The sequence below is a fragment of the Chrysemys picta genome, chromosome 14, assembly GCF_011386835.1.
Source record: "Chrysemys picta bellii isolate R12L10 chromosome 14, ASM1138683v2, whole genome shotgun sequence".
NCBI lineage: Eukaryota > Metazoa > Chordata > Testudines > Emydidae > Chrysemys > Chrysemys picta.
In genome coordinates this window covers 4,170,112-4,197,096 of record NC_088804.1, presented here as the reverse complement: position 1 = coordinate 4,197,096, position 26,985 = coordinate 4,170,112, and the positions used below count along the sequence as shown (strand labels likewise).

The window sequence follows — 26,985 nt, the reverse complement described above, 5'->3', positions numbered from 1 at the left end:
CTGTCCCGATTTTTCACACTTGCTGTCTGGTAACCCTAACACCCCCCCCCCCCCAAATCATAATACCCCATAGCTCTGTGGTTAGCGCACCCTCCACCCTGTTCAAGTCCTTTCTTTCGATTTCCCCTTCTTTCCCCATTGGTCCTTCTGGTCAGGTGCCAACAAGGTTATCTGAGCTTCTTAACCCTTTACAGGTAAGGAGGGATTTTATGCTACCCTTAGGGTATGTCTACACTACGAGAGTAGTTCGATTTTACTTAAATCGAATTTTTGGAATCGATATTGCAAAGTCGATCGTGTGTGTCCACACTAAGGACAGTAATTCGACTTTGTGAGTCCACAGTAACGAGGAAAGCGTCGACATTGGAAGCGGTGCACTGTGGGCAGCTATCCCACAGTTCCCGCAGTCCCCGCTGCCCATTGGAATTCTGGGTGGAGCCGCAAATGCCTTCTGGGTAAAAAAAATGTCTCGAGGGTGCTTTTGGGTAACTGTCGTCATCCGTCCATCACTCCCGCCCTCCCTCCCTGAAAGCGCTGGCGGGAAATCAGTTTGTGCACTTTTCTAGTCAGTGACAGCGCGGACGCCACAGCACTACGAGCATGGAGCCCGCTGCGACCCATCACTGCAGTTGTGGCCGCTCTCAATGCCTCGCAGCTTATCATCCACCTTTCCCTGAGGCAGATGCAGATAAGTCAGGCGAGGAGGCTACGGCACCGCGGTGAGGGCCTGAAGTCTGAGAGTAGCACAGACCTCTCAGAAAGCACGGGACCCAGCGCCAAGGACATCACGGTGGCAATGGGTCATGTTGATGCCGTGGAACGGGGATTCTGGGCCTGGGAAACAAGCACTGAGTGGTGGGACCGCATAGTGCTGCAGGTCTGGGATGAATCCCAATGGCTGAGAAACTTTCGCATGCGGAAGGGAACTTTCCTTGAACTTTGTGAGTTGCTGTCCCCTGCCCTGAAGCGCAATGACACCCGGATGCGAGCAGCCCTGACTGTCCAGAAGCGAATGGCCATAGCCCTCTGGAAGCTTGCAATGCTAGACAGCTACCGGTCAGTCGCGAACCACTTTGGCGTGGGAAAATCCACTGTGGGGGTTGTTGTGATGCAAGTAGCCAAGGCAATCGTTGATGTACTGCTGCCAAAGGTAGTGACCCTGGGAAACGTGGAGGCGATCATAGATGGCTTCGCAGCGATGGGATTCCCAAACTGCGGTGGGGCCATAGATGGAACTCACATCCCTATCCTGGCACCAGACCACCAGGCCACCCAGTACATTAACCGAAAGGGCTACTTTTCAATGGTGCTGCAAGCACTGGTGGACCATAGGGGACGTTTTACAAACATCAATGTAGGATGGCCGGGCAAGGTTCATGACGCTCGTGTTTTCAGGAACTCTGGTCTGTTTAGACAGCTGCAGCAAGGTATTTACTTCCCGGACCACAAAATAACTGTTGGGGATGTGGAGATGCCTATAGTCATCCTCGGGGACCCAGCCTACCCGCTAATGCCCTGGCTCATGAAGCCCTATACTGGCGCCCTGGACAGTGAAAAAGAACTCTTCAACTACCGGCTGAGCAAGTGCAGAATGGAGTGTGCTTTTGGCCGTCTCAAGGGGAGATGGAGAAGCTTACTGACTCGCTCTGATCTCAGCGAAACCAATATCCCCATTGTTATAGCAGCTTGCTGTGTGCTCCACAATCTCTGTGAGAGCAAGGGGGAGACCTTTATGGTGGGGTGGGAGGTTGAGGCAAATAGCCTGGCTTCTGATTACACCCAGCCAGACAGCCGGGCGATTAGAAGAGACCAGCGGGACGCGCTGTGCATCCGGGAGGCTTTGAAAGCTAGGTTCCTGACTGAGCAGGGTAACCTGTGACTTTTCAGTTAGTGTACAGAGAAGCTGAACCTGCCCCTGTTTCTTTACCCAGTTAATGTTGACTATCCTCTCCAGTTACATACCCCCTTCACCCCCTTCCAACACACGTTTAGAAATAAAATCACTTCTACTTTGTTAATGAACACCGTTGTCTTTATTACTGTTTTCGTGGGAATGTTTTAAAACTGGGACGTAGACTGTGGTGGGGAGCGGGTGTAGTGTACTGTCACAAATGAAGCTTCTAAACTCCAGGATTGACAGGCTCTGCTGTGGTGGACTGGTTGTTTCAACGGAGCCTGTCACCCCTCCTGATCGGGACTGTGTGTATGGGGGGGCGATGTGACTTTGTGGCGGGGGGAGGGCGGTTACAGATCCCCTGCTGCGTGGCTCTGTGATCCAGGATAAGGACCGCCGCTTAAGATCTGTAACTGCCCTCCCCCGCCACAAAGTCACAGAGCAACCCACCCCCCACCACATAACATGAAAACCACCTCCCAGACTGACCAGGGTAACTAGTCACTGCACTGTGTATGTGCCCTGCTGCTGGACCTGCCCCCGCCTATGTACCCTGCCAAAGGTGACTGTCCTGTCCAATTACCAACCCCCTTCCCCCCCTCCTCCAAAAGAACATGATGGAAACAGTAATTAAGAGAAACATATTTTTTATTATCAACTACACATGGAACTGGGAGGTGAAACTTGGACAGGGGCTTGTGTGAGGCAGGAAGGAAAGAACTTGTCAAATTTTGGGGAATGAGAGCCTTCTACTACTTGAGCTCCCTGCAGGGGTGGAGTGAGAGTTAGCACAGACTCTGCCGCCCCTCCTTCTTTGGACTTTGGGTGAGGGGGGTATGGGACTTGGTGGCGGTGAAGGGCGGTTAGAGATAGACTGCAGCGGGGCTCTGTCCTCCTGCCTCCGTTCCTGCAGAACATCCACAAGGCGCCGGAGCGTGTCCGTTTGCTCCCTCAGTAGTCCAAGCAGCGTTTGAGTCGCCTGCTGGTCTTCCTGCCGCCACCTCTCCTCCCGATCCATGTTTGCTTGGTGCATTTGGGACAAGTTCTCCCGCCACTGGGTCTGCTGTGCTGCCTGGGCTCGGGAGCTGGCCATAAGCTCCGAGAACATGTCCTCCCGTGTCCTCTTCTTCCTGCGCCTAATCTGCGCTAGCCTCTGGGAGTGTGATGCCAGGCTAGGTTGTGAGACAGTCGCAGATGTGGCTTTGGGAATGGGAAAAAGGGAGTGAATTCCTCAGAAAGATAAATGTAGTTGTGAACAAAGAACATAGTCTTTTTCTGTGAACAAGACCATGCACAGCACCTATCACATGCGCACTCAGCACAAGGTCAAATTCTCGGCCTTCGCATTCAGTGCCTGGGGTCTTGCACAGCAGATTTGAGAAGCGGGGCAGGACACCGGAATTTCTGTAGCAGGCAGACATGGTAAGCCGTAGACTTGTGGCAGCTTAAAACTTTAATATTAGCAATGGCCTCATTTCACATAGAAAGCAATGTCAGTCCCTGCTGCCAGCAATCCGGCAAGCAGGAACTGTGCTCCTGTCCCACCCCCTCGCGGCTGTCCCCGGGAACGATCCCTGTAGGCTGCCCCTCTCCCGCCTCCACCGCGTGGCCGCAAACCAGCGGTTACAGTTCTGTAAAGGAACGGGCAAGCAGTCCCAACACTAACATTCCCCTACCTAATTCAAAGCAGGTCACCATGAGCGACATCACCCTCATGAGGATCTCAGACAGCGAGAAAGAAAGAATGCTCCGGGAAAGCCTCCAAAGACCAGGGCCGTATGCCGCCCTGCTGTGCAGAGCAATGATTCCCGAGTACTTGATTGTCTCGTGGCGCGGCAACGTGTCATACTACGGAGGACCCAATAAGGCCGCTCTCCCCGGGAACCTGATGCAATGGCTTTCCAATTACCTCCAGGAGAGCTTCATCGAGATGTCCCAGGAGGATTTCTGCTCTATCCCCGGACATATAGACCGCATTTTACTCTAGCTGCACTGGCAGTGACTAAACAGTAGAGCGGCTTGGGCAGGACAATCATGCAAAACCGGACATTGTTAGAATTTTTTTCAATAGTTGCACTGCCCAGGACTGAAACGTTAAGCGCCTAGGGCAAACTAATCATGAGAAACCCATTTTTGTTTTGGTTAATATTCCTGTTCTGTTACAAATAAATGTTTAGATGTTTACAACACTTACTGGCTGATCCTTCCCCAGATTCTGTGTCCGGGTTAACGGCTGGGGACGGTTGGTAGGGGATCTCTGTAAGGGTGATGAAGAGATCCTGGCTGTCGGGGAAATCAGCGTTGTAAGCGCTGTCGACTGCCTCGTCCTCCTCATCTCCTTCCTCATCTTCCCCGTCCGCTAACATGTCCAAGGAACCGGCCGTGGACAATATCCCATCCTCAGAGTCCACGGTCAGTGGTGGGGTAGTGGTGGCGGCCGCACCTAGGATGGAATGCAGTGCTTCGTAGAAACGGGATGTCTGGGGATGGGATCCGGAGCGTCCATTTGCCTCTTTGGTCTTCTGGTAGCCTTGTCTCAGCTCCTTGATTTTCACGCGGCACTGCGTTGCATCCCGGCTGTATCCTCTCTCTGCCATGTCTTTAGAGATCTTCTCGTAGATCTTTGCATTCCGTTTCTTGGAGCGCAGCTCGGAAAGCACGGACTCATCGCCCCACACAGCGATCAGATCCAAGACTTCCCGATCAGTCCATGCTGGGGCCCTCTTTCTATTCTGAGATTGCACGGCCATCACTGCTGGAGAGCTCTGCATCCTTGCCAGTGCTGCTGAGCTCGCCACGATGTCCAGACAGGAAATGAGATTCAAACTGGCCAGACAGGAAAAGGAATTCAAATTCAAATTTTCCCGGGGCTTTTCCTGTGTGGCTGGTCAGAGCATCCAAGCTCGGACTGCTGTCCAGAGCGTCAACAGAGTGGTGCACTGTGGGATAGCTCCTGGAGCTATTAGCGTCGATTTCCATCCACACCTAGCCTAATTCGACATGGCCATGTCGAATTTAGCGCTACTCCCCTCGTCGGGGAGGAGTACAGAAGTCGAATTAAAGAGACCTCTATGTCGAACTAAATAGCTTCACGGTGTGGACGGGTGCAGGGTTAATTCGATGTAACGGTGCTAACTTCGACATAAACGCCTAGTGTAGACCAGGCCTTAGCTGTATATTTATGACAGGGCATAATGTAGCTAAGCCCCCGTGGGGTTCCTGTGAGGTCATGACACCACGGTGGGTGCTCCAGTGCTTGGCCTAGAGCCCAATTCCCAGCCTGTGGGGCACCAGCCTCCTCCAGGGGAGATGCCTCCCTGCTCCCCTCCCCGCAGCTGCTCTGCTGCCTCCTCTGTGGGCAGAGGCCAAGCCCACTTGGGCAGGACCCGGCTGCCATTTGAATCTGTCTCCAGGGTTATGGCACCCAGGTGACCATCATGCAACATGCCAGCAGAAGCTAGGGGCCTGCAGCAAGCACAGCCTGCATTCAGTACCTTCCGTTCCAGCCCTTTACCTTGACTGGCTCCAGCCCCTTCTCTGGGCTTCTCGCTTTCTCCTTTACATGGAGGCTTGGCTTCCTTGCCCAGCCATGTGGCCCCTCTGCCCAACAGACACAGATTGCTGTGACCCCAGTGCCAATGTGCCTCTTTTGGGGAACTTTAGCAGCTCCTTAATAACTATTCTAAGTTAAGGAATTCTGAGTTAAACTGGAGTTAAGGTTGGGAGTATGTATCATTAATTTAAGGGTCAAAAATAGTGCAGGGGTGCTGAGGTTATCCAAAACCAAGCATTACAAACAAAGGAAACTGAGAGTTAAGGTGTTTCACAGAAGAAATCCACACATGGTAAAGGAAGAATTTGGTGCACAATTAAGGCACCAAACAACTTTAACTCTGCCCTGTCCTGACACCATACAATAATCATGTGATAATGATTAAGGCATTTTAGAAGATCAGATGAATTTTATTTTTAAAGACTCATTAGTGGGTTTTCATCCTTTTTCATCCCCTTGGTGCAAGGCAGGGCCAAGCTAGGGAGTGAAACACAGGGGGAGACACCAATGCATAGCTGGAGGTGAGAAGTCAGAGAACCCTTGTAATCATGCAGGGCAGGAATATCAGCAAAGCTCTGGATGCTTGTGCCACCCTCCAGGTGGACAGAGCCACACATGGGCACATAGCTGAGTCAATTGCCATAACTGCCACCTCCAAAGGTTCACATATCATGATTCAGGTCCCCCAAAATCATGAGATTGGCTAGAAAATCATGGGATATTTTTAATACCATATTTGAGGCTTTGTTTATTTGTGTTTGGTTTCGGAGCCTTTAATGGTGATGTTTTCAAGTTTTTCTCTGCAACATGGAGGCTAGAAACTCTTTAAAAAGCAAGCTGAGATTCTCCCCTCATTACAGCATTTCAGGAGGTGTGGCTTTAAGAAAGAGACCAAATATTGGGAAATGTGCAATATAATTGCAAGAGTTGTCAGTACTGCACTTTCTCATCTCTAGAGATGCTATCACAGTCCTGGCCAGGGTACTGATTGGTGTCTTGGTGAAGGATCTTATTCCCATTGTAGGAGAGCAGCTACTGATCCTCCCCCTGCGCCGAGCAGTATTAATCCTAGCTGGCCTGCTATGCTCTTGCTGCACAGAGCCTGATCTGAGCTTGAGGTTCTGTTGCAATGTTATAGTTTGCTCTGAAATGGAGCCCTGGGTTTGGCAGCGCTTCCCCAATGGCTGTGAGCTGTCTGGTGTGCCTGGAGCTCTGTGCCCTGTGCTCACCTGTCCAAGGTGAAAGCCTAAGACTCCTCTCCCTCAGGTGTTTGTCTCTGTAATCCCCTGAAGTTTCCTTGCCAAAGGAAGCAGAGTTCCATGTGCTGGGTGAGACCTACACCCCCAGATGTGAGCCCGGCACTGCAGCTCTTCAGCTGCTGGGGGCGGTAGAGTCAGCCTCTTGGGCTCTCTAGGAATTAAGTTCATGTCAAGGCCAAGGAATTGGTAGAGAGGATCAGGCAGTGTGAAGGAACCCCCTGGAGTTCCCTGCACTCCATGATTGATGGGGCTGGTTCAGGCACTCAGAACCTGCAGCCCTGCACCGCTCTGTGTGGGGTGGCAAGTGGGCCTGGTTAGGGGCCTTTCCCCCTGAGCTGAATGCTGTGCATGGGGCTGTCTCCTTTGATACATGGTGCCTAGTGTCCCATCCCCCTGTCAAGAGCCATTGGTGACTTGAGGGGAGGGCTGTGCTGTATAATAGTCTCTGGGCACTCTGCTCTTTCTTCCCCAGCTTGGACTTCCTGCACACGGAATACCTGGATGAGCCTGTTGGAGCTTTAAGTGGCTGGGAGACCACATCAGCAATCTTATTTGCTTGGGAGCCACCCAGAGAAGAGTGGGAGAGCAGAGAGGACACATTGCTGTGCTAGTGTCAGGGTAAGTGTTTTTGGATGTGAGTTTGAGATGGCTGCCAGTTGTGCTGTCTCTGCTGCTGGTGAGTATAGTAGGAAGAGAGCCTGAGTCATAAGCCCTTGTATTAGAGGTCAGAAATTTCTGGCTCTTGTGATTGCAGAGCAAAGCCTGAAAACGTGACCCCCTAGAAGGCTGAAAAACCCAAGGGCTAATAAAGCCCCCACATCTATTGGCCTAAGACTCATGAGATATTAAAAAGATAATCTCGCGATTTGGGAATGACTGTGGGAAGGTGCCACAGATCTGCAGCGCCCACTGTATTCAGTGACCGCTTCAGGTGCTGAGAACCTTCCAGACTCGTCAGACCTTTCATGAGTAAAGAAGTGTTGTTGTATGTTTGGGAAGGGGGTGCAAAGTCAGTAACACTTCCTGTTTTGTTTTGGGTTTTTTAAAGAGACAAAATGTTTCCTGCTCTGGGATTTGGTGCCCAGTTACCGCCAGACTGGAAGGTAAAGTACTCTGCTTGCCATATGCGCTGCATGTTTAAAATGTGTGCATCCACTTGCGCAGGAATAAAGCTGTGTGTCGTTTCCTGAGGGTTCAGAACAGAATGGCTGCCTGTTGCATCTGCAAGAGCTTTTTATGCAGGGGATGGGCTGGGGGGATGGGATAGAAGGGCTCTGGTTTTCAGGCTTTGGAGAAGGAAACAGGATTGTATATGTCTGTGGAGTGGGGGGAGGGAGGCTGGCAGCCAATTTCTCCCTCCCTTTCAAGCTGGCATTAAAGCAGCCGCATTGGCACTAATTGGCATAGTCAGCCACTGAGTCACTTTCCTGGCAGGAGGCAGGAATGATTCGGGGAAAGTGGCAGGGCCCACTTGGTAAGTGTGTCAGACAGACACAGAGGAGAAAACAAAAGGGGCTGGAAATGGAATGTCCGTTGTGTAACGTTTTACACGCAGAGTGTGGAAATGGACCCAGCAAGATAGTCATAGGTTTAAAATCTTTACACCTTAAGGATTGTCTCTTGTACAGTCTGCGTTCTCAGGTGTGCTGAAAGCCCGGTCACTTCCAGTGCTGGCTCTCCGCGAATCTCCTGAAAGCCGTGTTGATCTTTGTTGGGAATAGGCACTCAAATGGTTAAAGCAGACGTGGTTCTACAAATGCCCGTGCCAAAAAAAAAAAATCTCCCCTAGCATATGGTGCGGTGCTCGGAGCATCGTTACACACCCAGCCCAGTCAGCGTTTCCACAGTAAACACGCATTTCTGTTTGTTTGCTGTAACGTCCTGCAGAGACTTTGGACCAGCTGGCAGAATTACGATCCCAAAGAATTCACACCCGTGGCTCACGGAAGAGCCAGTCCGTGCTATAGGAGAAGGCATTTTAGAGTATATGTGATCCTCCTGCTGAGTTTCTGGCTCTAAATACTGGGCCATGTTTATCTGTGGTGGAACTCCTCTGGTGTCTATGAATGAATTTAGCCCGTGAAATCTTGTCGGGTTAAGACCTGTAGTAAATTAGCACACAGCAAATCTCTCTGTGTTTTTGAACAGTACAGGCTGAACACTGAACCTGTCTGCGTCTCCCCATCACAGTTATTTGTGTTCATTCCATTGTCCTGTTCTTGTGTACATGCAATATTGGCCTCTGTACAGTGACAAAAATCTGACCGGTATCCAGATTGGTTCTGGCGGGGTTCTAGACCAAAGTGGACTACCGCATCTCTGCTTTTGGTTGAGGGAGGGCATGGGACCTGGTCTTGTCCAATGGGAGAGCGATTTATTGGTAACCTGTTTGCCTTTCTGAGGCCTTTACAGCGGGAGATTTCAGTACACATCTCTCCCCCCTTTTGTGGTGAAATTGTTATTTCTCCAGCCCCATAAATATGCATGGTGCTTCAGACAGGACAATGTGGATCCTGCCATAAAGAAAGTAGTCTACCGCCCCGATCCCATGAGTCACTGGGTGCCTCTGGTGACATCAGTAGGAGTTGAGGATGTTCAGCACCACCGATTGGGTCCGTAGGTGACGTGAGGTCAGGCTGTTTAAAAGTGGTTACGCTGGAAGTTCATTATCATGAACAGGCTGCAACCCAAAGCTGGCCTTCTGATGGGGAATTCTGATGACAGCATTGTTTCCACACGTGGCTTCAGAGGCATGTTTATGTGAGGTGTTACAATGGTCAAACAAACTTCAGCTTGTGTCTCATGTCTATAGCGGTGCTCTCTGTGTCCGGAGTGGGTGGATTGCTATGCCTGCTAACTAACCCCCCTCGCTCTGAAATGTTCTGCTTCTGAATGGCGAAAACATCCTAGCAGTGCCCGTCGTGGCATATCTAGTGAGTAGGATGTTCCACCAGCCCCGGCACTCTTTGTACTGCAAGCGAGACTCTCCCACTTCCAGACACGGTACATGCTTTGGGGCCTCGTAGTCTTTCCGTTGACTTCAATGAGCCTTGGATCGACTTCTGCATTGAGGCAGCAAAACATCTGAGTAGTAGGAAAACTCTCGACAGTGGGGTTTGTGAACTGTAGAAGAGAAGATCTGGCGGCTCCATACTGGAGCACTTCAAACTGCGCGGGCTGAATCTTTGGAGAATACACTGTCGGCACGAGCTAGATGGCCTAACAGGTCTTTTCCCATTGCTGATTTTCTGCCCTATTGAGCTGTGCACTTCATAACCAAAGGCGAGGATGCTAAATGTTGAGCAAGGCCTATGTAACCTGGTTTTTATGGTTTTCAAACAGTCTTTAAAATGCACCAATCTAGGACATAAATTAACCTCCCATCCAGGCTCTGGGGCTAGCCGGACATCCCTTCCCGCGGGAAAAGTGTTGTTAGCCCGGAGGCCAGAGAGGCTGAGTCAAGAACTCAGCCTTTCTCTCTCCTCCCTCTCTGCCCGGCTCCAGCAGCCGAGAATCTGGGAGCTCACAGAGCTTTTGTCAGATTCATGGCAGAGACTGAGATCGGCGCCGTCATTTCGCTTCTCCGTGTGGAAAATCACAATTGTCCTGTGGAGAAGTTTGGTTTTTCAGAAAAGGCATTTACTGAAAATCATCCAGGCAAAATCATTGCAGTCAGCTCTACCCATCTCCTTTCCATTGACACGCATGAAATGCCCTGGGCTACGTCCCACAGGGCTTATAAAGGGAGGTGGTTTTAGATGTTTGTTTTCTCCTGCTCGCCTTGTATTGCAATATCAGGAGCAGAGGAAACTCCCTAAAAATGGAGAGGCCACGGGAGCCCGAACCGTGGCCCACCCCCCAAACCCTCACCCTCATGCTGCCTCTTACCCCAAGGTCCCGCTCCTGCGCCACCTCTTCCTCCCAAGACCTTGCCCCCCTGCTCACTACTGTTCACCCCTCCCCCCATCACTCGCCCTTACAGCTGGTAAAAAGCCCTCCCACTTTTAAAAGTGATGGGGTTGTGGCCCCCTAACCCCCTAATTGCAACCCACCTTAGCTTTAAAGACAGGCCTTTACCTGAGCTGATACCGCTGAGTGATTTTTTCCTTATCTCTCTGTTTGAAAACTACCAGCTGGGGAGCGTCTGGATTTCTAGCCTCAGTATTGATTTGATGGCGCTTTACAGATGAATAAAAAAGAAAGCCCTGCCCTGAAAAATGTATAGCCTGGACATCTACACCACAATTAAACAGCCCCTTAACCTGGGCCCACTGGCACAGGCCAGCCATGAGGGTCTAATTAGAGTGTAGACATTCCCTTAAGGTCTGTACCCATGTGGGCTGGACCTGAACCTGTGGGCTAAAGGTGAACTGCTCTGTAGCCCATTGGCCAAGCCCTTGGAGCATTTTCTCCCTTATGCTTTTTTCAGTATGGGATTACCTAGGGAGGTGGTGGAATCTCCATCCTTAGAGGTTTTTAAAGTCAGGCTTGACAAAGCCCTGGCTGGGATGATTTAGTTGGGGATTGGTCCTGCTTTGAGCAGGAGGTGGGACTAGATGACCTCCTGAGGTCCCTTCCAACCCCGATATTCTATGATTCTGTGAACTTGATGCAGTTTCTCTGCTGTTGATTATTCAGCCACAAAGTCCCATGGAGATAAAATCGTTGGTTGCATCAGTGACTTATAGTTACTTACAAAAATACACCTACCGTGTTCTCTAGGTGCATGTACGAAAAAATACTGCCACACCATACGTCCATCACAAGAAACTCAGGGCACTTTCCTTTCAAATCATCTCCTCTGGAAAATAGCCTGAGTATCATTGAGAGGCCTTGCAACTTGCCCCAAATGGCCTTGTCTTCCCTAGTCAGCGCTGGGGGGGGGGGGCGAAGGGAGAAGCAAATTCCAATGTGGAGGGAACCTCACTGGGCATGTCTACACTACAAAATTAAGTCAACTTAAGTCATTAAAGCGATGCTTCATGTCCACTCTGGGCCACTTCTGTGGGCGGTGCGTGTCCTCACCAGGAGCGCTTCCGCCGACTTAACTGTGTGGGGCATGGTGGGGTATTGACAGATGGAGCCCCCCCGTCCTGCCCTGCCCTAGGGTTGAGACCTGGAGCCATTTGCCCCATATAAGTCAGTTGCTACAGCCACCCTCTCCCCCACCAAAATCAGTTCCTACCCTCCTTCCCGTGGTGTGGACCCTGCTGCTGTCCTGATGCTAGTGCTCTGCTGCAGGAAGCCCGTAGTCAGCACGGGCTGTAGCTGGGAACAGGCGATGTCAGTAATGCAGTGTCTACACAGACACGGCGTCGCCCGAACCCCATTGACCTAAGCACTGTGCCTCTCATGAGGTGGAGTTATTAAGTCGATGTAGTGGGCGACTGACATTGGTGGGAGCTACATTTTAATGTGGACGCTTACAGAGTTACCTAACTCTGTAGTGCAGACCAGGCCATTGCTAGACTCCGTTCCCCTTCCCTCCCTGCCCCCTCCAGCCATACAGCTAACGCACCTCAGCTGAGATGCACAGGGCCCCAACCATGAACAGCTTATGGATCAACATAAACAGCTGGTGTTCAATCTGACAACAAATGGGTAACTTGTGCTATGGAGAGCGCCAGGGTGCCCTGCTCCATGCATGCTCTGGCTGGCTCCTGCTCTAACTGAAGTTACCAAATAATCTTCAGCTGCAAAACTGGGATCTGCCGTTCTTCACTGGTGCAGCTCCTCCAGGAAGGACAATGGTGGGAGTGGCAGGGTAGGCAGGGCGGAGGTGTGCTGTCCGACATTGGTCTGTTGCCAGTGGAGCCAAGAGAGGAAGGCGTGGTAACGAAACGCTCTCCGAAGAATGGTTTGGGTATGTCGCTGGAAGTGTTTGAGTGACTTGATGTTGACTGACCATATGCTCCAGGCTTCTTTGTCTCTTCTTTCTCCGTCACCTCTCTGTGTGAGGTTTTTGACCACGCTGGGTCTGATTCTGTGGTCTGCATGCAGGCAGACTGCCATTTGACTGCCTGCAGATCAGGCTCCCAGTGTACACCTTGGAGATGATTCATCTCCCCCTAACTAGTATATGTCACTGTCTGTCATGTCACCAGTTTCAATGGGACAAATCTCCATAAACAACTTGCAGTGAATAATTCTCCCACCAGTTGTTATGACTGACAGAAACCAGAAATTGCAAACATAATGGGACTGAAGAGAACATGGAAGCTCCAGATGCATCATGGGCTGGTTTCTCTCTGAATATTGCCACGCTGCTCAAACTGCTGAGAGGTAGTCTGGGCAGGGGCCGAGTCTTCACAGCTGCTTGTAAAACCCCCAGCCCAGCACTGGCACTGTCTTAATAATAATTTCACATTCCGGATTCCAGTCCTGTTCACATTCAGAAAGGAGAATGCCAGAAGATCAAGCCTTTAATGAACATATGGAAACGAAGGGCCCTTAATTCCCACTGACTCCACGTAAAACTGTGACCACGTTGATAATGATGCTCTGGGTAGTGAACCCTGGACCGTTGACACCAGAAAATAGACCACTCAGTCCCGATCTGCAGCCTTTGTGCTATTTTATTCCTGGGTCTTTGCACTCTGGCAAATAAGCCTTATTCCTCTCTTCCAGTGCTCCTGGCTTATTTCAGTCTTGGGTCTGCAGCCCTCTGTCAGTTCAGGTGCGGACTCCCACATGTAACTTGCTCTTCTAGTCCTGGGTCCTCAGCACTGCCCGGATTTTCCTGATATTCAAAACCAAAATGGCCATTACTCACTGAGATCCCTGTCACTCTGTTAATTTGTAAATAAGACCCCTCCCATGTGTAATAAAAGGTACATGCAGCAGGTTAAAACTTGACCACAGAGGCGTGTGGCTCTCGTAGTGTGAGGACCGGAATAGAAATGGGGAAGATCATTAAAGATAAGAGTCATATAAATCATGCTTTGTTCCCGTGATGCGCTTGTTGCCATGGTGCTGCCAAATGCTCTCAAAGAACCGATATGAATACGATATTTTGCACACAAATGGAAATGTCAAAGAACATCTTGAAATTCTAGCGTCTCCAGAAGGAGAACCTCAAGCCGTCTTGTTGTCGGAGATGGGAGAAGGAAGCAGATGGGTTTAGACTTCAGTGGGAAGACACAGAGGGTATATGGCATTGGATGGATTTTTGCTCAAAATCCCATCCCCCAACCCCATGCCGCTTAATGCCTGGCGTGAGATCTGGGTTCACGGGTAGACTCTGGAATCCAACCTGATTTAATTTCTGAGCTGGTAGATGAAGGCTCCCAAAGCAAATGTTGTTGTTTGTTTTATTATTCTTTGTATTACGGTAGCACCGAGGGCCTCCATCAGAGTTTGGCGCCTTTGTACTAATAGACGGTGGCTTAAAAAGCAGTGTACCTAGACCAGACGACAGAAGTATGATCCCTATTTTACAGATAGGGAAACTGAGACCCTGAGACCAGGGACCTGCCCAAGGTCCCAGTCTGTAGTTGAGCTAGAAATCGAGTCTAGGTCTCCTGAATCCTAGTCCTGGGCCTTATCCACCGGCCATCTTTCCTGGCTGTGTTCCTCTGTCTGCTCTAAAAGCAGCACTTATAGGCACCATCTGGCTGAAGAAGTGCTTTTGCTGGAGAGATCCTGAATTAACTAGAATGTCCGCGCCCACCTTTAGCCATGAGTTGTGAGAAGGAGGGTTTCTAGTCGAGTTGGGAGGGATGGGGTTATAGGAGCACCTTGACTTCTTCTCTTCCAACCCTGCTGCCTGCTGAGCCAACCCAGTGGTTTGGGAGCAATGCCCTTGTGCAGCTCACTAGGAGAGACCGGTTCCATTTCTGAGCGTACTCCTCATCTGGGAGAGTTGCAGCATACGGCGGGGGAGGCGGGGGTGTTTCTAACCGGCTGAGGCGTCTGAGCCAAAGCCCATTGAGGTCAATGGGATGCTTTCCACTCACTTCAACCGGCACTGAATGAGCCCCAAGGAACTGTTGTTGATTGGCTCTGCAAAGGGCTGTGCCATCCGTTCTCCTCAGCTGGGAAGCCTGACGGCCTTAAAGATAGGAGGGGGGTTACACTGGGAAATATCAGGGGACCGGAGAAGCAGAAAGGGTCTTGAGTGCCCAATGCTGCCATTGTAACGTTGTCACCTTGCAGTCTGCTCTCTGGTACACAGGCCTGGTGTGTAATGTCTGCGGAACGCTGCCAGCCAAGGGAACGCTGCATTACAGAGCCCAGTCACTGAAGATTTGGCACATGCTTCGGTCATCAGGTCAGGGCTTGTGCATATGAATGGCAGCATTATTGATTGCCCTAAACCAGCATGAAGAGCCCCAGAGAGGAAATGGTAACGTTACCTTGCACAACGGCTAATCGGCTTTAAACGCAAAAAAGAGTTTTAGGAGTTTTTTCCACTGACTCTTACAAAAAAAGAAAGTCATCTTATTCTCTAGATAGCATGTATTTTAAGGGGAGATGGGGGACATGCTGAAGACAGCTCTGTATTTCCCTGGCAGTCTGGAAGGTTTTTGTGTCATATACAGGGATAGTTAACGCTAACTTCCCTTGAAACCTAAGGTTCATTTCACTAGCTTTATTAATATTCGTGGACTGCAGCATCCTCTGTCTGAGGATATCAAGGCGCTTTGCATACATTATTTAACCCTCAAAACCCGTAAGAGATGGGGGATTTATTATCCCCAATATCACTGGCAAACTGAGGCTGCATCTTCACATTTGGGCACCTGAGATTAGTGGCCTAAATAACCGGCCTAATTGTCAGCAGTGTTGAAAAAGGGAGTTGGGGATGCTTCGCACTACTGCTAGTCAGACTAGTTATTTAGGTGCCTAAATTATCAGTTTAAGTGCCTACATTTACTCCTCTGAGTTTGACAGTTAAGCTCTAAGTGAATTGCTCACCCACAGCAAATCACTGGCAGAGTTCGTTACGAGAACCCGAGTTGTAGCCCACCCTTGTGCTTGAACCAACGCATCGCACTCTCTGGTAGCAGAGTTAGGCTAAAGAAAGCAGCATGCCCTGCTCCGGGGGTGGGGCACAGCTCCCAGCATGATTTAAGAGGAGAGGCTGAGGGAACTGGGATTGTTTAGTCCGCAGAAGAGAAGAGAGAGGGGGGATTTGATAGCTGCTTTCAACTACCTGAAAGGGGGTTCCAGAGAAGATGGATCTAGACTGTTCTCAGTGGTGGCAGATGACAGAACAAGGAGCAATGGTCTCAAGTTGCAGTGGGGGAGGTTTAGGTTGGATATTAGGAAACACTATTTCACTAGGAGGGTGGTGAAGCACTGGAATGGGTTACCTAGGGAGGTGGTGGAATCTCCTTCCTTAGAGGTTTTTGAGGTCAGGCTTGACAAAGCCCTGGCTGGGATGATTTAGTTGGGGATTGGTCCTGCTTTGAGCAAGGGGTGGGACTAGATGACCTCCTGAGGTCCTTCCAACCCTGATAGTCTATGATTAAAGTGGTGCATCTCCCTGTTGCTGATCTGTCTAGTCTGAGATTCTCTGTCGTGCCAGTATCCACAGTCTCCAATCTGCATAGCAAGATCGCTAGTGGGTCTCAAGGAGTCATTCCTCTCTTCTAATTTCTTTAGGCCTCGTCAGAGAACAGTACATGCTGATTAGTTCAAAGCATCTGCTACTGAAGGGGTTCCCAGCCTCTTTCCCCATTCAGTCCCTCACCCCTGGTCTTTCCCTGCTGGGCCTTAGAATCCTTTGCACCTATCACCAGGGCATTCCGTGGAGTTGTTCCAAGAAACGGTGCAGTGGTTTCTGGCAATCACCAGTCCAGAGCTGCTGAGCAAATCTTCTACACTGGAATGGCAGAGATGTGCACTGAGACCTGGCTCAGGCTGTGTTTCATCGACTGTTCTTATCACTCGTGCTCTCACTTACGCTTGTGCACTCCCCCGGGAGCCCGACTGGTAGAGCACTTCCTGAGTCATTCATTCATATGGCCTGAGCAGAAATTATTAGGAGCAATAAAAGCAAGCGCCTCTTAATGTGATTGATGCTGGGAGTAGCTTCCTGAGGAGAGCTTTGCAATTAGCATTGCTATTAATTTTGCAAATGGTCGGGCTGAGCTGCCACGGAACTGATAGGAAATGCCAGGCACTCTTCAGTTGCCAGCGTCCCAAGGAATCCCCTTTCGGAAGCATCTCCCCATTTCCGGAGAGGCGGATAACTCCTCCCATGTGGTGTCAGTTGCCTGAAGACCTTGAGTGTCTCTTGCTACTGCCTAGGAAGGTGGGCATTTTCCTTGGCGGTTGGGAAAGCCAGTCCAAGCAATTCCAGGGGGTTACCTCTGTCACCTGCTCTGCAGTGCCAGCTTGCAAAGGGATGGGGAACAGGGACTGTGTGTCATGTGGTTAACGTCGTTTGAGCCTTTTGTGACCTTACATGGAATTAATGTCACTTCTTCTAGCGAGTGTGATTCTTGGTGGGGTATGTGAGAGATGTGCCAGCCGACTGGCCCGTCTCCGCGGCTCTGCCCACATCCTCAAAGGTATGTAGGTGTCTAGCTCCCACTGAGATCAATAGGAGCTAGGCGCCTAAATACCCGTTGAGGATCTGGGCCCTTCTCCCTGTGCTCTTCCTCCAGGTAGGCAAAGGGAAGCAACGTGGACAAACCCAATTTCTTACTGTTCACTAAGGAATTAGTGATGGGAATCCCAATTTCACAGGAAGCTGAGCGGAGATTTAATCAAAAGGCTTTAAGGCAAAAGGAACTATCCCAGCCCCCCAAAGCTACTGAAGTCAGAGTGGGTTAATTTTCACTTTTCGTATGCTTGCCATAGCTGGGGGCATAGGAAATGTTGCAGACCCAGTATGGGGAATTAATAAATCGGTGGCCCTGCCAAAACAAAGCAAGACTCCCTTTGGGCAGTGCAGGGGAGTTCTGCCCATCAGACCCAAAAACCGCCTTACGTTCTTTTGCCAAGCCTATTGCCAGAAACCCCACTCTGTGCTTAGCTCCCATGTCAATTTGGGTTGTTGTTTTTTTTCCCCTCCAGGTATCTCACGAATTTGCCATTAACTTCAACCCCACCAACCCATTCTGTTCTGGTAAGTAAATATGTGGGCCCAGACCTTTCTGGCTTGGGGACCTGAATTTGCTGACTGCTAGGACTTGTTACCTCCCCTGTGGTGTCTTCCAAAGACCCGTGTCTTCCAAAGAGCAGCATAGCAGGTCCCAACTAAGTCTTCAGAAGAACCTGTGTTCAAGCAAAAGTGCAGTGTCCTGGAGGCTCATAGGACAAAGAGCACTGCATGCCTCCTGTACCTTGACAAGTCCTCTTGAAGTTGAAATTTGGTTACAGTGACTTTCACAGATCCCACGATAGATTTAAAGCCAGAAGGGACCATTATGATCATCTGGTCTGACCTCCTGCATAACACAGGTCTTAGCAAGAATAGGACAATCTCAGGTGAGCTGTCTCAGCCCCTTGTACTTGCTGAGAACACCTCTAGTATTTGTGCTGTACCTACTTCACTAGGTCACTATCCGATTGTCCTGATTTTCAGAGAGCTTTCTATGTTACTGTTCTTTATGTGTATTACGGTAGCATTCACAGACCAGGGGCCCAATGTCCTAGACACTTGTACCAACATATGGAGTTTGCCATCTAAATAATATAAACCAAGGGCAGGTCTACACTTAAAATGCTGCGTCGGCACAACTGCAGCACTTATGTGAAGATGCTCTTACCCTGATGAGAGAGCTTCTCCCGCCAGCGTAATTAATCGACCTCCCCAAGAGGTGGTAGCTATGTCAACGGGAGAAGCTCTTCCATCAATGTAGCGCTGTATATATGGGGGGTTAGGTCGGTGTAACTACGTCGCTCACGGGTGTGGATTTTTCACACCCCTGCGCGATGTTGTTATACCGATACAGATCTGCAGTGTAGACCTGGTCTACTAAATTGGATTAAAGTAATCTAATATCCAGGTTCCACTTAACCCTTTATGGGGTTAGCCCGTGTGTCTCCCCAGTGCACCTGCTCAGCTTTGTAATCATGGGTCAGTATTACTCCTGTTGTTACAGAGGGGGGAAACCGAGGCAAAGAGAGGCAAAGTGACTTGGCCCCCGGTCACCTGGAACTAGAACTCTGTCTCCTCCAGGCGGGCAGACTGGCAGGGGTGGGAGGATGGAGATAACGACCTGACAAGACTGATAGTCCTGATTCTGTTGGCTGGAGAGAGGAAAGATGGTCCAATGATTGGGGCACCAGTCTGGCACTCATGAGACCCAGGTTCAATTCCCGGCTCTGCCACAGACTGCCCTGGGCAAGTCACTTAAACTTTCTGTTCCCTCAGTTTCCCATCTGATAACAGCACTGCCCTACCTCCTGGGGATAAATAATGAGACTGTAGTGCTCAGATGTTCTGGTAATGGGGGACAGATAAGTACCTTCAACAGATGTTGCTGGACAGTGACATTAATAATTGTAACTCTGCAGAACCACAGTGCTAGGGTCCTCCATAAACCTCCTGTGCTACTGTAGCCTTTTATCATGCTGTTAACCCAGTACTAAGCATTTAGATTAAATAGGAATACACTTCTCTGATTGGTAAACAGAGCAATGCAAGATACTATGCACTATTTGCATGTCTGTGCATATGCATAGAAATAATGGTTGAAATACTATTTGACACACATGCTTGGGTACCTCTTGGTAATAACATAATAAATCTTAGGTTGCCACATCATACCCTATCTTCTATTCATGATAAACTGCCTTCAATCAAAAGAGGGGGGGAGGAAATTCCCTGGAAACAGGACATCTGAAGAGAGCACAGATCCGATTCGACGTGGGTGGTGGTGATTGCATTGTTCTGGAGTTCCATTCACAGATGAACAGTCCTCTCTGCAAGAAAAAGCTGGCTGGGAATGTTTCAGCAGAAACCATGAAATAGTTTAAATTGTCATCAGTAGGCTTCAGATTCAACACCCACCTGAGAGGAATCTCTGGATCTAACGTCCTTGCTACACTCCGGGCTATATGTACAGACTCGGACAGCACTGCATTGGGTCATGTTCAGACTAGGGTTACCATAGTTTAAAAAAAACAAAAAGAGGACACTCCACGGGGTCCCGGCCCTGCCCCAACTCCGCCCCAGCCCCGCCCCAACTCCGCCCCTTCCCCACCCCGGCCTCACCCCAACTCCGTCCTTTCCCCAAAGTCCCTGCCCAACTCCGCCCCCTCCCCTGAACGCTCCGCGTCCCCCCCCCCCCCGCTCCTCCTCCTCCCCTGCTTCCCATGAATCAAATGTTCGCGGGAAGCCTGAAACAGGCAGGCAGCAGGTAAGCTGGGGCGGGGGGGGGGGGCGTGAGGAGGTGTGGCCCAGTCCGGCCCTCCCGGCCGAGCAGTTCTGGCCTCGGTGTCTCCGGCCTGGCTCTGCTCGGGCCCTGGGGCACTGGCCCCGGTTCCGTCCGAGCGGCTCCGGCCCCGCTCGGCTCTGGCCCTGGGGCACCAGCCCCGACCGAGCAGCACCGGCCGGCGGCCGAGCACCCCCAATCCCGGTCCCAGTGGCTCCGGCCCGGCTCGGTTTGGGCCCCGGTTCCGGTCGAGCGGCTCCGGCCCACCCCGGCCCCAGCGACTCCAGCTCGGCTCAGGCCCTGGGGCACCAGCCCCGACCGAGCAGCGCCGGCCGGCGGCCGAGCACCCCCAATCCCGGTCCCAGCAGCTCCGGCCTAGCTCAATTTGGGCCCCGGTTCCGGCCGAGCGGCTCTGGCCTGGCCCCGGCCAAGCGGCGCCGGCCGAGCACCTCCAGCCCCAGTACCAGCGGCTCCGGCCTGGCTCGGGCCCCGGTTCTGGCCGACTGGCTCCCGCCTGGCCCTTGCCAAGCGGCACCGGCCGGCGGCTGAGCACCGCCAGCCCCAGCGGCTCCGGCTCCAGCCCCAGCGGCTCCAGCCTGGATCCAAGCTCCCCGACCCCTCCCTATTTTCCTGGACATGCTCGGCTTTTTGGAATTTCCTCCCGGACCGGGATTTGAGGACCAAAAAGCTGGACATGTCCGGGAAAATCCGGACGTATGGTAACCCTAGTTCAGACAGTTCTCTTTCTATTCGGAAGTGGATATCAAACTCATTCTGTGGAAAGAGCCAAATTATGTCAAATTATGCCGTTATACTACCCTTGAAGCACAGCGGAGTTAACAATGGGATGCTTTCACAAATATCAAAGGGAAGAATATGATGCTAAACCTTTCATTCGTAAAATGAGAGAAAATAGCACCGGGCCTCTTAGAACCACTGCTGTATTTCTGCTCTTTGTTTGGTCATTTTTGCATGGAATCACAGTAATTCTGTGCATAAATTAGGTGCACAATTGAATACCAAAGATTTATATTTAAAAAGGGGGTTAGTGTCACCATTAGGGTTAAGTGGTAACACCCCCACTGAAATGAACAGGGCAGCTCAGACCTCTCAGAGCTATCATTGCAGTCTCAGGCAGGTACCACAGCATCCATTCTGCTCTGCGCACACTTGGAAGGTTTTCTTGGCAGTCATAGCAACATACTTGGTAAATTGGAAGCTTGCCGAAACATACTTCAAACTGCAGAGGGCTCGGGGGTCTCCCCCCACTGTATTACAGGTGGGATTTTCAAGAGCATCTAAGTGACTGAGGAGCACAAGTCCCATTGACTTTCATGAGAGTTGAGCTTCCGAGTCACTTAGGCGCTGTTGAAAATCCCATCCTAAAATAGACACTTAGACCCAGATCCTGCAACTTCTTGCATACAGGCAGATTGCTGTTCTTAAAGGGGAGCCCTGTCAACTCCAATAATTCTCCAGGCAAGGCCCAGCAGCCCTCATGCACGCAGGTGGTTGCAGATTAGGGGTCTTACTGGTAGCTGAAATTATGCATACGGCAGCTGGGCCCACCATGACTGTCCTGCAATAATTTACCACTTGGAATCAGCTATATTCAAACATAAGAACGGCCCTACTGGGTCAGACCAAAGGTCCATCTAGCCCAGTCTCCTGTCTTCCAACAGCGGCCAAGGCCAGGTGCCCCAGAGGGAATGAACAGAACAGGTAATCACCAAGTGATCCACCCCACCCACCCCCACCGCCCCGCCCCATTCTTTGGAGCCAAAGCCTTAACCCGTCAGTAAGAAGGGGAGAGAAAATGATTCGTTCCAGTTGTTATTTATTCTGTCTTCAAAATGTGTGTGTGTGTGTGTGTGTGTGTGTGTGTGTTCAGAGGCAGATAGATGTAACTTTTGCATGAGTGTACTTTAAAAGAGAGGTGAAGGGATGGAAAAGAATGGAGCTGAGAGTTCAGGACACAGTTGGAAATTGAACCTCTCAGTGCGGCCACATTCACTTCTTGCATCTGTGCAAAGACTTCGGCGGAGGCTGGTCTCCTAGGTGATCAGAGCACAGATGACCCTCGAGGAAATCGGTGTCACACTGTTCCGGTCAGGCTGGAAGGCGGAGCCATCAGCTAGTGGTCTGAAGCTGCAGGCATGAAATAGCCTGTGTGTTTCCTTTTTGTGTGTCTTTACTCCTAGATATTTCCATTTGAGCAATATAACAGTCGCTTGTCCAAACGGCTTGGATTCCTGCTTCCCGCCCGGCCACAGAGTTGGGCGTCACACGTTAGCTGAGCATTGAGTTTAAAGCCACATTCTGTCCTCTGATGTGTGTGGGTGGCTCCCTTTTGAAATTCCAGCTCCCTTTGCTCCCACGTTGCAGAGCAGAATTTGGCCTCGTTATTTCAGAAGTGAGGAACTTTTTAAAAAAAAAAAAAAACATTTTTCTCGGCTAACTAAGCCAACAAGAGAGAATATAGTAACTTCAGAGCCAGCCACACCCAAGCCACTTGCATAACCCGAGCATGTAGATCTGCTGGCAAAAGTAGAAGTGCCCTGCAAGTTGGTGGGGAGAGTTCAGACAATGGACGTGGTAGGGATAGAGCAATGTAATCCTTATCATATGATCACCCATGGCAAACAGTCAGTAAGGAGTGTCCGCTCCAGGGATGGATTATTTCCTCGTGTAGCCTGAGCTAAGACGGTTCTGTAGCTCTCGTCTAACGTGCTGACCAGCATGTACACACCTGAGCAGGGCTATCAGTAATGAAAGCAAAAGAGCCTCCTATAACTCACAGATCAGAGCAACACTTTCAAAACTTCAGTGAAACTTTTTGGTTCAAGCTTCCAGCCAGACTGTCCCTGCGACTGTGGCGTCTCTCCACCGCTTTCCCTGCTTTATGGCTGTCTCAGTTCCTTCCTAGGCATGGTGAGATTCTTTCAGGGCATTTATTTGTGCTCCTGCTCAGGCAGATTCTTCACGTGGCTTGGTATATTTCCAAAAAACCAAAAGGAAGCCCTATCTGAATTCAGGCATTAGAAGCTCTCTCTCTTAACCACGAGGGCTCAGGTGTCTGGTGTTAACAAACCTTTTCCAGCAAAGACATTTGAAGACTTGTTTTCTGAACTTCTGAGCATCCACAATTCCAGAGGAAGTCAGCAGGTGGTTTCAAGAAACTCTGGTGTTAGACTGTGGCTGTATGGCCCAGTGGTTAGGGCACTGGACTAGAACCCAGGAGACCTAGTGTCTTCTCCTGATTCGGCCACTGACCTCGAATAACTTCACCTCTCTGTGTCTGTTTCCCTTACCACTTGTTACCTGTCTGTTTGAATGGTAGGGTATAGCACTGTTTGTATGGTCTCTCGCAGAAGTGGGCTCAGATCTCCGGTGGGGCTACAAGATGTTACTGTAAGATAAGTAGCAAAGTGAAATTTAGCTTCGGCGATCTCAAGCTTCTGCCCATTGTATCTGAAATCCATTTTGATGTGTACGTAGAAGGTTACTGCAAGGAGCCGGCTGGGAGGCTGTCTAGTTAATGTCTGGTTTGTCTGGTTCTCTTTAAGGAGTGGAAGGCATTGTCCAAGCATACTCCGCCTGTCTGCCTCACATACGCTTCTACGGACCAACCAACTTCTCTCCCATTGTCAATCACGTGGCTCGGTTTGCTGCCCAGGCTATGCAGCAGGAGTTTGCAGCAGTAAGTTAACAAGTCTGTCCTTTTATCTGTATCCCTGCCTTGGCTTGGAATTTCAAAGCAAGACTCATTAAGCTTACCATCTTGTTATCTCCTAGAGGGCACAGGATCATAGAAGTGCAAGATAAAAAAGACCTATTAGATAACTTAATCCATCCCTTGCATACACAGGCTGTGGTCCCTTGGTAGCGGATGTATCGATGTCAGTGATACATCCCGGGTTTGATCTTAGCCAACAGGCCAGTAACTAGCTCTGTTTAAAAGCTGATGGGATGTCTCACCGTTACAGGCATGGAACAGCTATATCTAGGGAAGAAGTAATTTCAGGTATGTTTAAACATTGTTGATTTTAGTAAGACCCGCTGCTGTAGGCTCATGTCAAAGGCAGATACAATGACAAAGGCAAGATACAATGGAATTCGGAGACTACTAGGAGTTTGAGGTTCTGTTCAGGGACTTGTAGCCTCTGTTACTGCAACAGTTGAGCATCTTGTAGGCACCACGGAATTAACCTCTATGCCCCTGGGTGGTAAGGAAGTGTTGTTCTCTCCATAATACAGATGGGGAACCGAGGCACAAGGACATTAAGCAACTCACCCAAACACATAGGAAATCAGTGGCAAAGCCAAGAATTGAACACAGAATTGAACTCCCGAGCCCCAGTTTAGTAACTCAGGGACCATCCGTCTTCCTCTTGTGCCATGTGTGTTTTCAGGCGAGTGAAGAGATGCAGTTTATCCTAGGTACTTATCTCACTATCGTAGTGCCTGAGAACCTCTCAACACCCGTGTGAGGTAGGGCAGTGCTTTTATCCCCATTGCCAGATGGGGAACTGAGACCCAGAGAGGCCAAGTGTCTCAGCCAAGGTCTGTACCAGAGCAGGGAACTCCGCTTGAGTCTCCCAAATCCCAAGCTGGCACTGCAACCACTGGACCAGGTATCTGATTGACTTTTTTTTCCAGTGCCCATAACACACTGGCAAACAAATGTCTGATTTATTTATTGACATAATACAGTTTGAGTCATTTCCTAGGTTAAACTCCGTGGGCGAGGTTTGGAAAAGCATTCAGTGTCGGTGTTAATTTTGCTCCCATTAAAAGTTAGTGGGAGTCAATGGGAAATGTGTTAATTGCTACAGTTTACGGACAATGAATACGTATTGCCCACGGATAGGATAGACTGTAAGAATGATTCATCTAAAATAAGGAACTCTACTTTTTCCCCGTGCCCCTCATTTTAATAGGTGTCATTCAAACACAAACGCTCCAGTAGCACTGTGATGAGCACAATAGGCAGGAGAGGAGGAGACGATTGGTCCGTGGAATAGAATGCAGGGTGGGAGGGCTAATTAGGGTGACCAGATCACCCAAGACAAATATCGGGACGCGTGGCGGGGGGCGGGGCCAAAAAAAAAAAAAACCACCTTCCTCCGCAAGTGCTGGAGGGAGGCCCAGGAGACTCAGGGGAAGCGCGGGGCCGGGGTGAGTAACAGTCCGGCCTGGCCCCGAGCAGGCAGGACTCAGTCGGGCAGTAGGGAGAGGAGGGGGGCGGCCCGCGGGGCCAGGCGGCGGCTGTTCTCCCCCCCGGGCAGCAGGACTCGGGAGCAGCCACTGCTGCAGCTCCCACTGCCGCGGGGGCAGGAAGCGGCCATGGCGCTTGGCGGCTGCGGCTCTGGCGCCCCCGAACCCCCCGAGCCGGGGCCTGCTGCGGGGACCCAGCAGTGCGCACGCTGGGCCCAGCCCCTGGCCAGTCGCGTCTGGGCTGCTGCCCAGCTGGTGCAATCCCGCAGCGGCCCCGGAGTGGGGGTAGCAGGCCCCAGCCCCCCCGTCCCGCAGGGGAACGAACGGGGCTGGGCTGCCGATGCCTCCACCCCGGGGCCGCCGCGGGATAGCACCAGCTGGGCAGCCCAGACGGCACTGCCCAGGGGCTGGGCGCAGCGTGCGCACTGCTGGGTCCCCGCAGCAGGCCCCGGCTCGGGGGGTTCGGGGGCGCCAGAGCCGCAGCCGCCAAGCGCCATGGCCGCTTCCTGCCCCCGCGGCAGTGGGAGCTGCAGCAGCGGCTGCTCCCGAGTCCCGCTGCCCGGGGGGGAGAACAGCCGCCGCCTGGCCCCGCGGGTCGCCCCCGTCCTCTCCCTACGGCCAGGCCGGACTGTTACTCACCCCGGCCCCGCGCTTCCCCTGAGTCTCCCGGGCCTCCCTCCAGCGCTTGCGGAGGGAGGGGGAATGGTGAGCCCGGGGAAGAGGCGGGGATTCGGGGAGGGAGCCAATCGGGGGAGGAGGGGGCGGAGTCGGGGTGGGGGGGGGTGCGAGCACTTCCGGGCTCTAGGCTCGGGGCATTTCCTTGTTTGTCCAGTGTCCCGACCGCATGTCGGTCGGGACGCGGGACAAACAAGGAAATATCGGGACAGTCCCGATAAAATCGGGACGTCTGGTCACCCTAGGGCTAATGCTGTTTAATACAGAGCCCGTCTTTCCAGGTGTAGAACATCAAGGGGTAGCCATGTTAGTCTGTATCCACAAAAACAACAAGGGGAGTCTGGTGGCACCTTGAGGTTTTTTACCCACAAAAGCTTATGCCCAAATAAATCTGTTAGTCTTTAAAGGTGCCACCGGACTCCTTGTCGTTCAGGTGTAGAACAGTGTTTCGTGTCTGGGAGCTGGGCTCTCGGGCTCCTGTGTTTTGTTCAGCTTTGTATGCTGTGGTCAAACAGGCAGCACTGCAGCTTACCCAGGAAGAATGAGTTGAGCGATGGACCACCTGGGTTCTGATGATAAGGGGGGGGGTGAGGCAGCCTGGCACGGGGTAAGTCCACCAGCTTTCTGCCTTTGGAGCTCCACGGGTTCAGTTCCCGGTGGGGGCACAAAGTGATAGTAGTCTGGATCCCCTCCCTAACGGGTGGCTGGCCCCACTACAGATTGCCCCACGGCGCTGCGTAGCAGTCTGTGCTTCAGGAGAGTCCCCGGGACTGCAGAGCCAGGCTTGCGATAAGTCAGAACCAGGCTGTGTTACTGTGAGGGAGTGGGCTGGAGGACAGGACCGAGGTGCTGTGGCAGCACTATGAGAAACCTGTACCATAGCTACCCAAGTACAGGCCTGGGCCTGCGAGAGGCCAACGACCGGCGACTCTCATTGGCTTTAACAGGAAGGGCCAGTGCTCACTGCTGATCTGGCTCAGGCATTGACTCCAACAAGTGTCTTCAGTTGTTTGATTTCCATGAGCTCCAAGTCCTACGATGTCCTTTTGAAGCACT

At 51.2% G+C, this 26,985-nt stretch overlaps 1 protein-coding gene and 1 long non-coding RNA gene across 2 annotated transcripts; one reads left to right on the top strand and one right to left on the bottom strand.

The window, feature by feature from the left end:
* Nucleotides 1-2,578: 2,578 nt before the first annotated feature.
* On the bottom strand, nt 2,579-5,000 carry LOC135975662 (uncharacterized). Its single transcript, XM_065567495.1, has 2 exons — nt 4,089-5,000; nt 2,579-3,094 (listed from the first exon to the last, which is right to left on the bottom strand). Exons 1-2 carry the CDS (start codon nt 4,663-4,665, stop codon nt 2,619-2,621), a joined length of 1,053 nt encoding a protein of 350 aa, XP_065423567.1. The 5' UTR covers nt 4,666-5,000; the 3' UTR covers nt 2,579-2,618.
* A 2,753-nt stretch (nt 5,001-7,753) lies between these two features.
* On the top strand, nt 7,754-24,575 carry LOC101944548 (uncharacterized). The gene is made up of 3 exons (XR_010592737.1): nt 7,754-7,809; nt 17,732-17,783; nt 23,604-24,575. It is a non-coding gene; the product is annotated as an uncharacterized LOC101944548 (long non-coding RNA).
* Nucleotides 24,576-26,985: the final 2,410 nt, after the last annotated feature.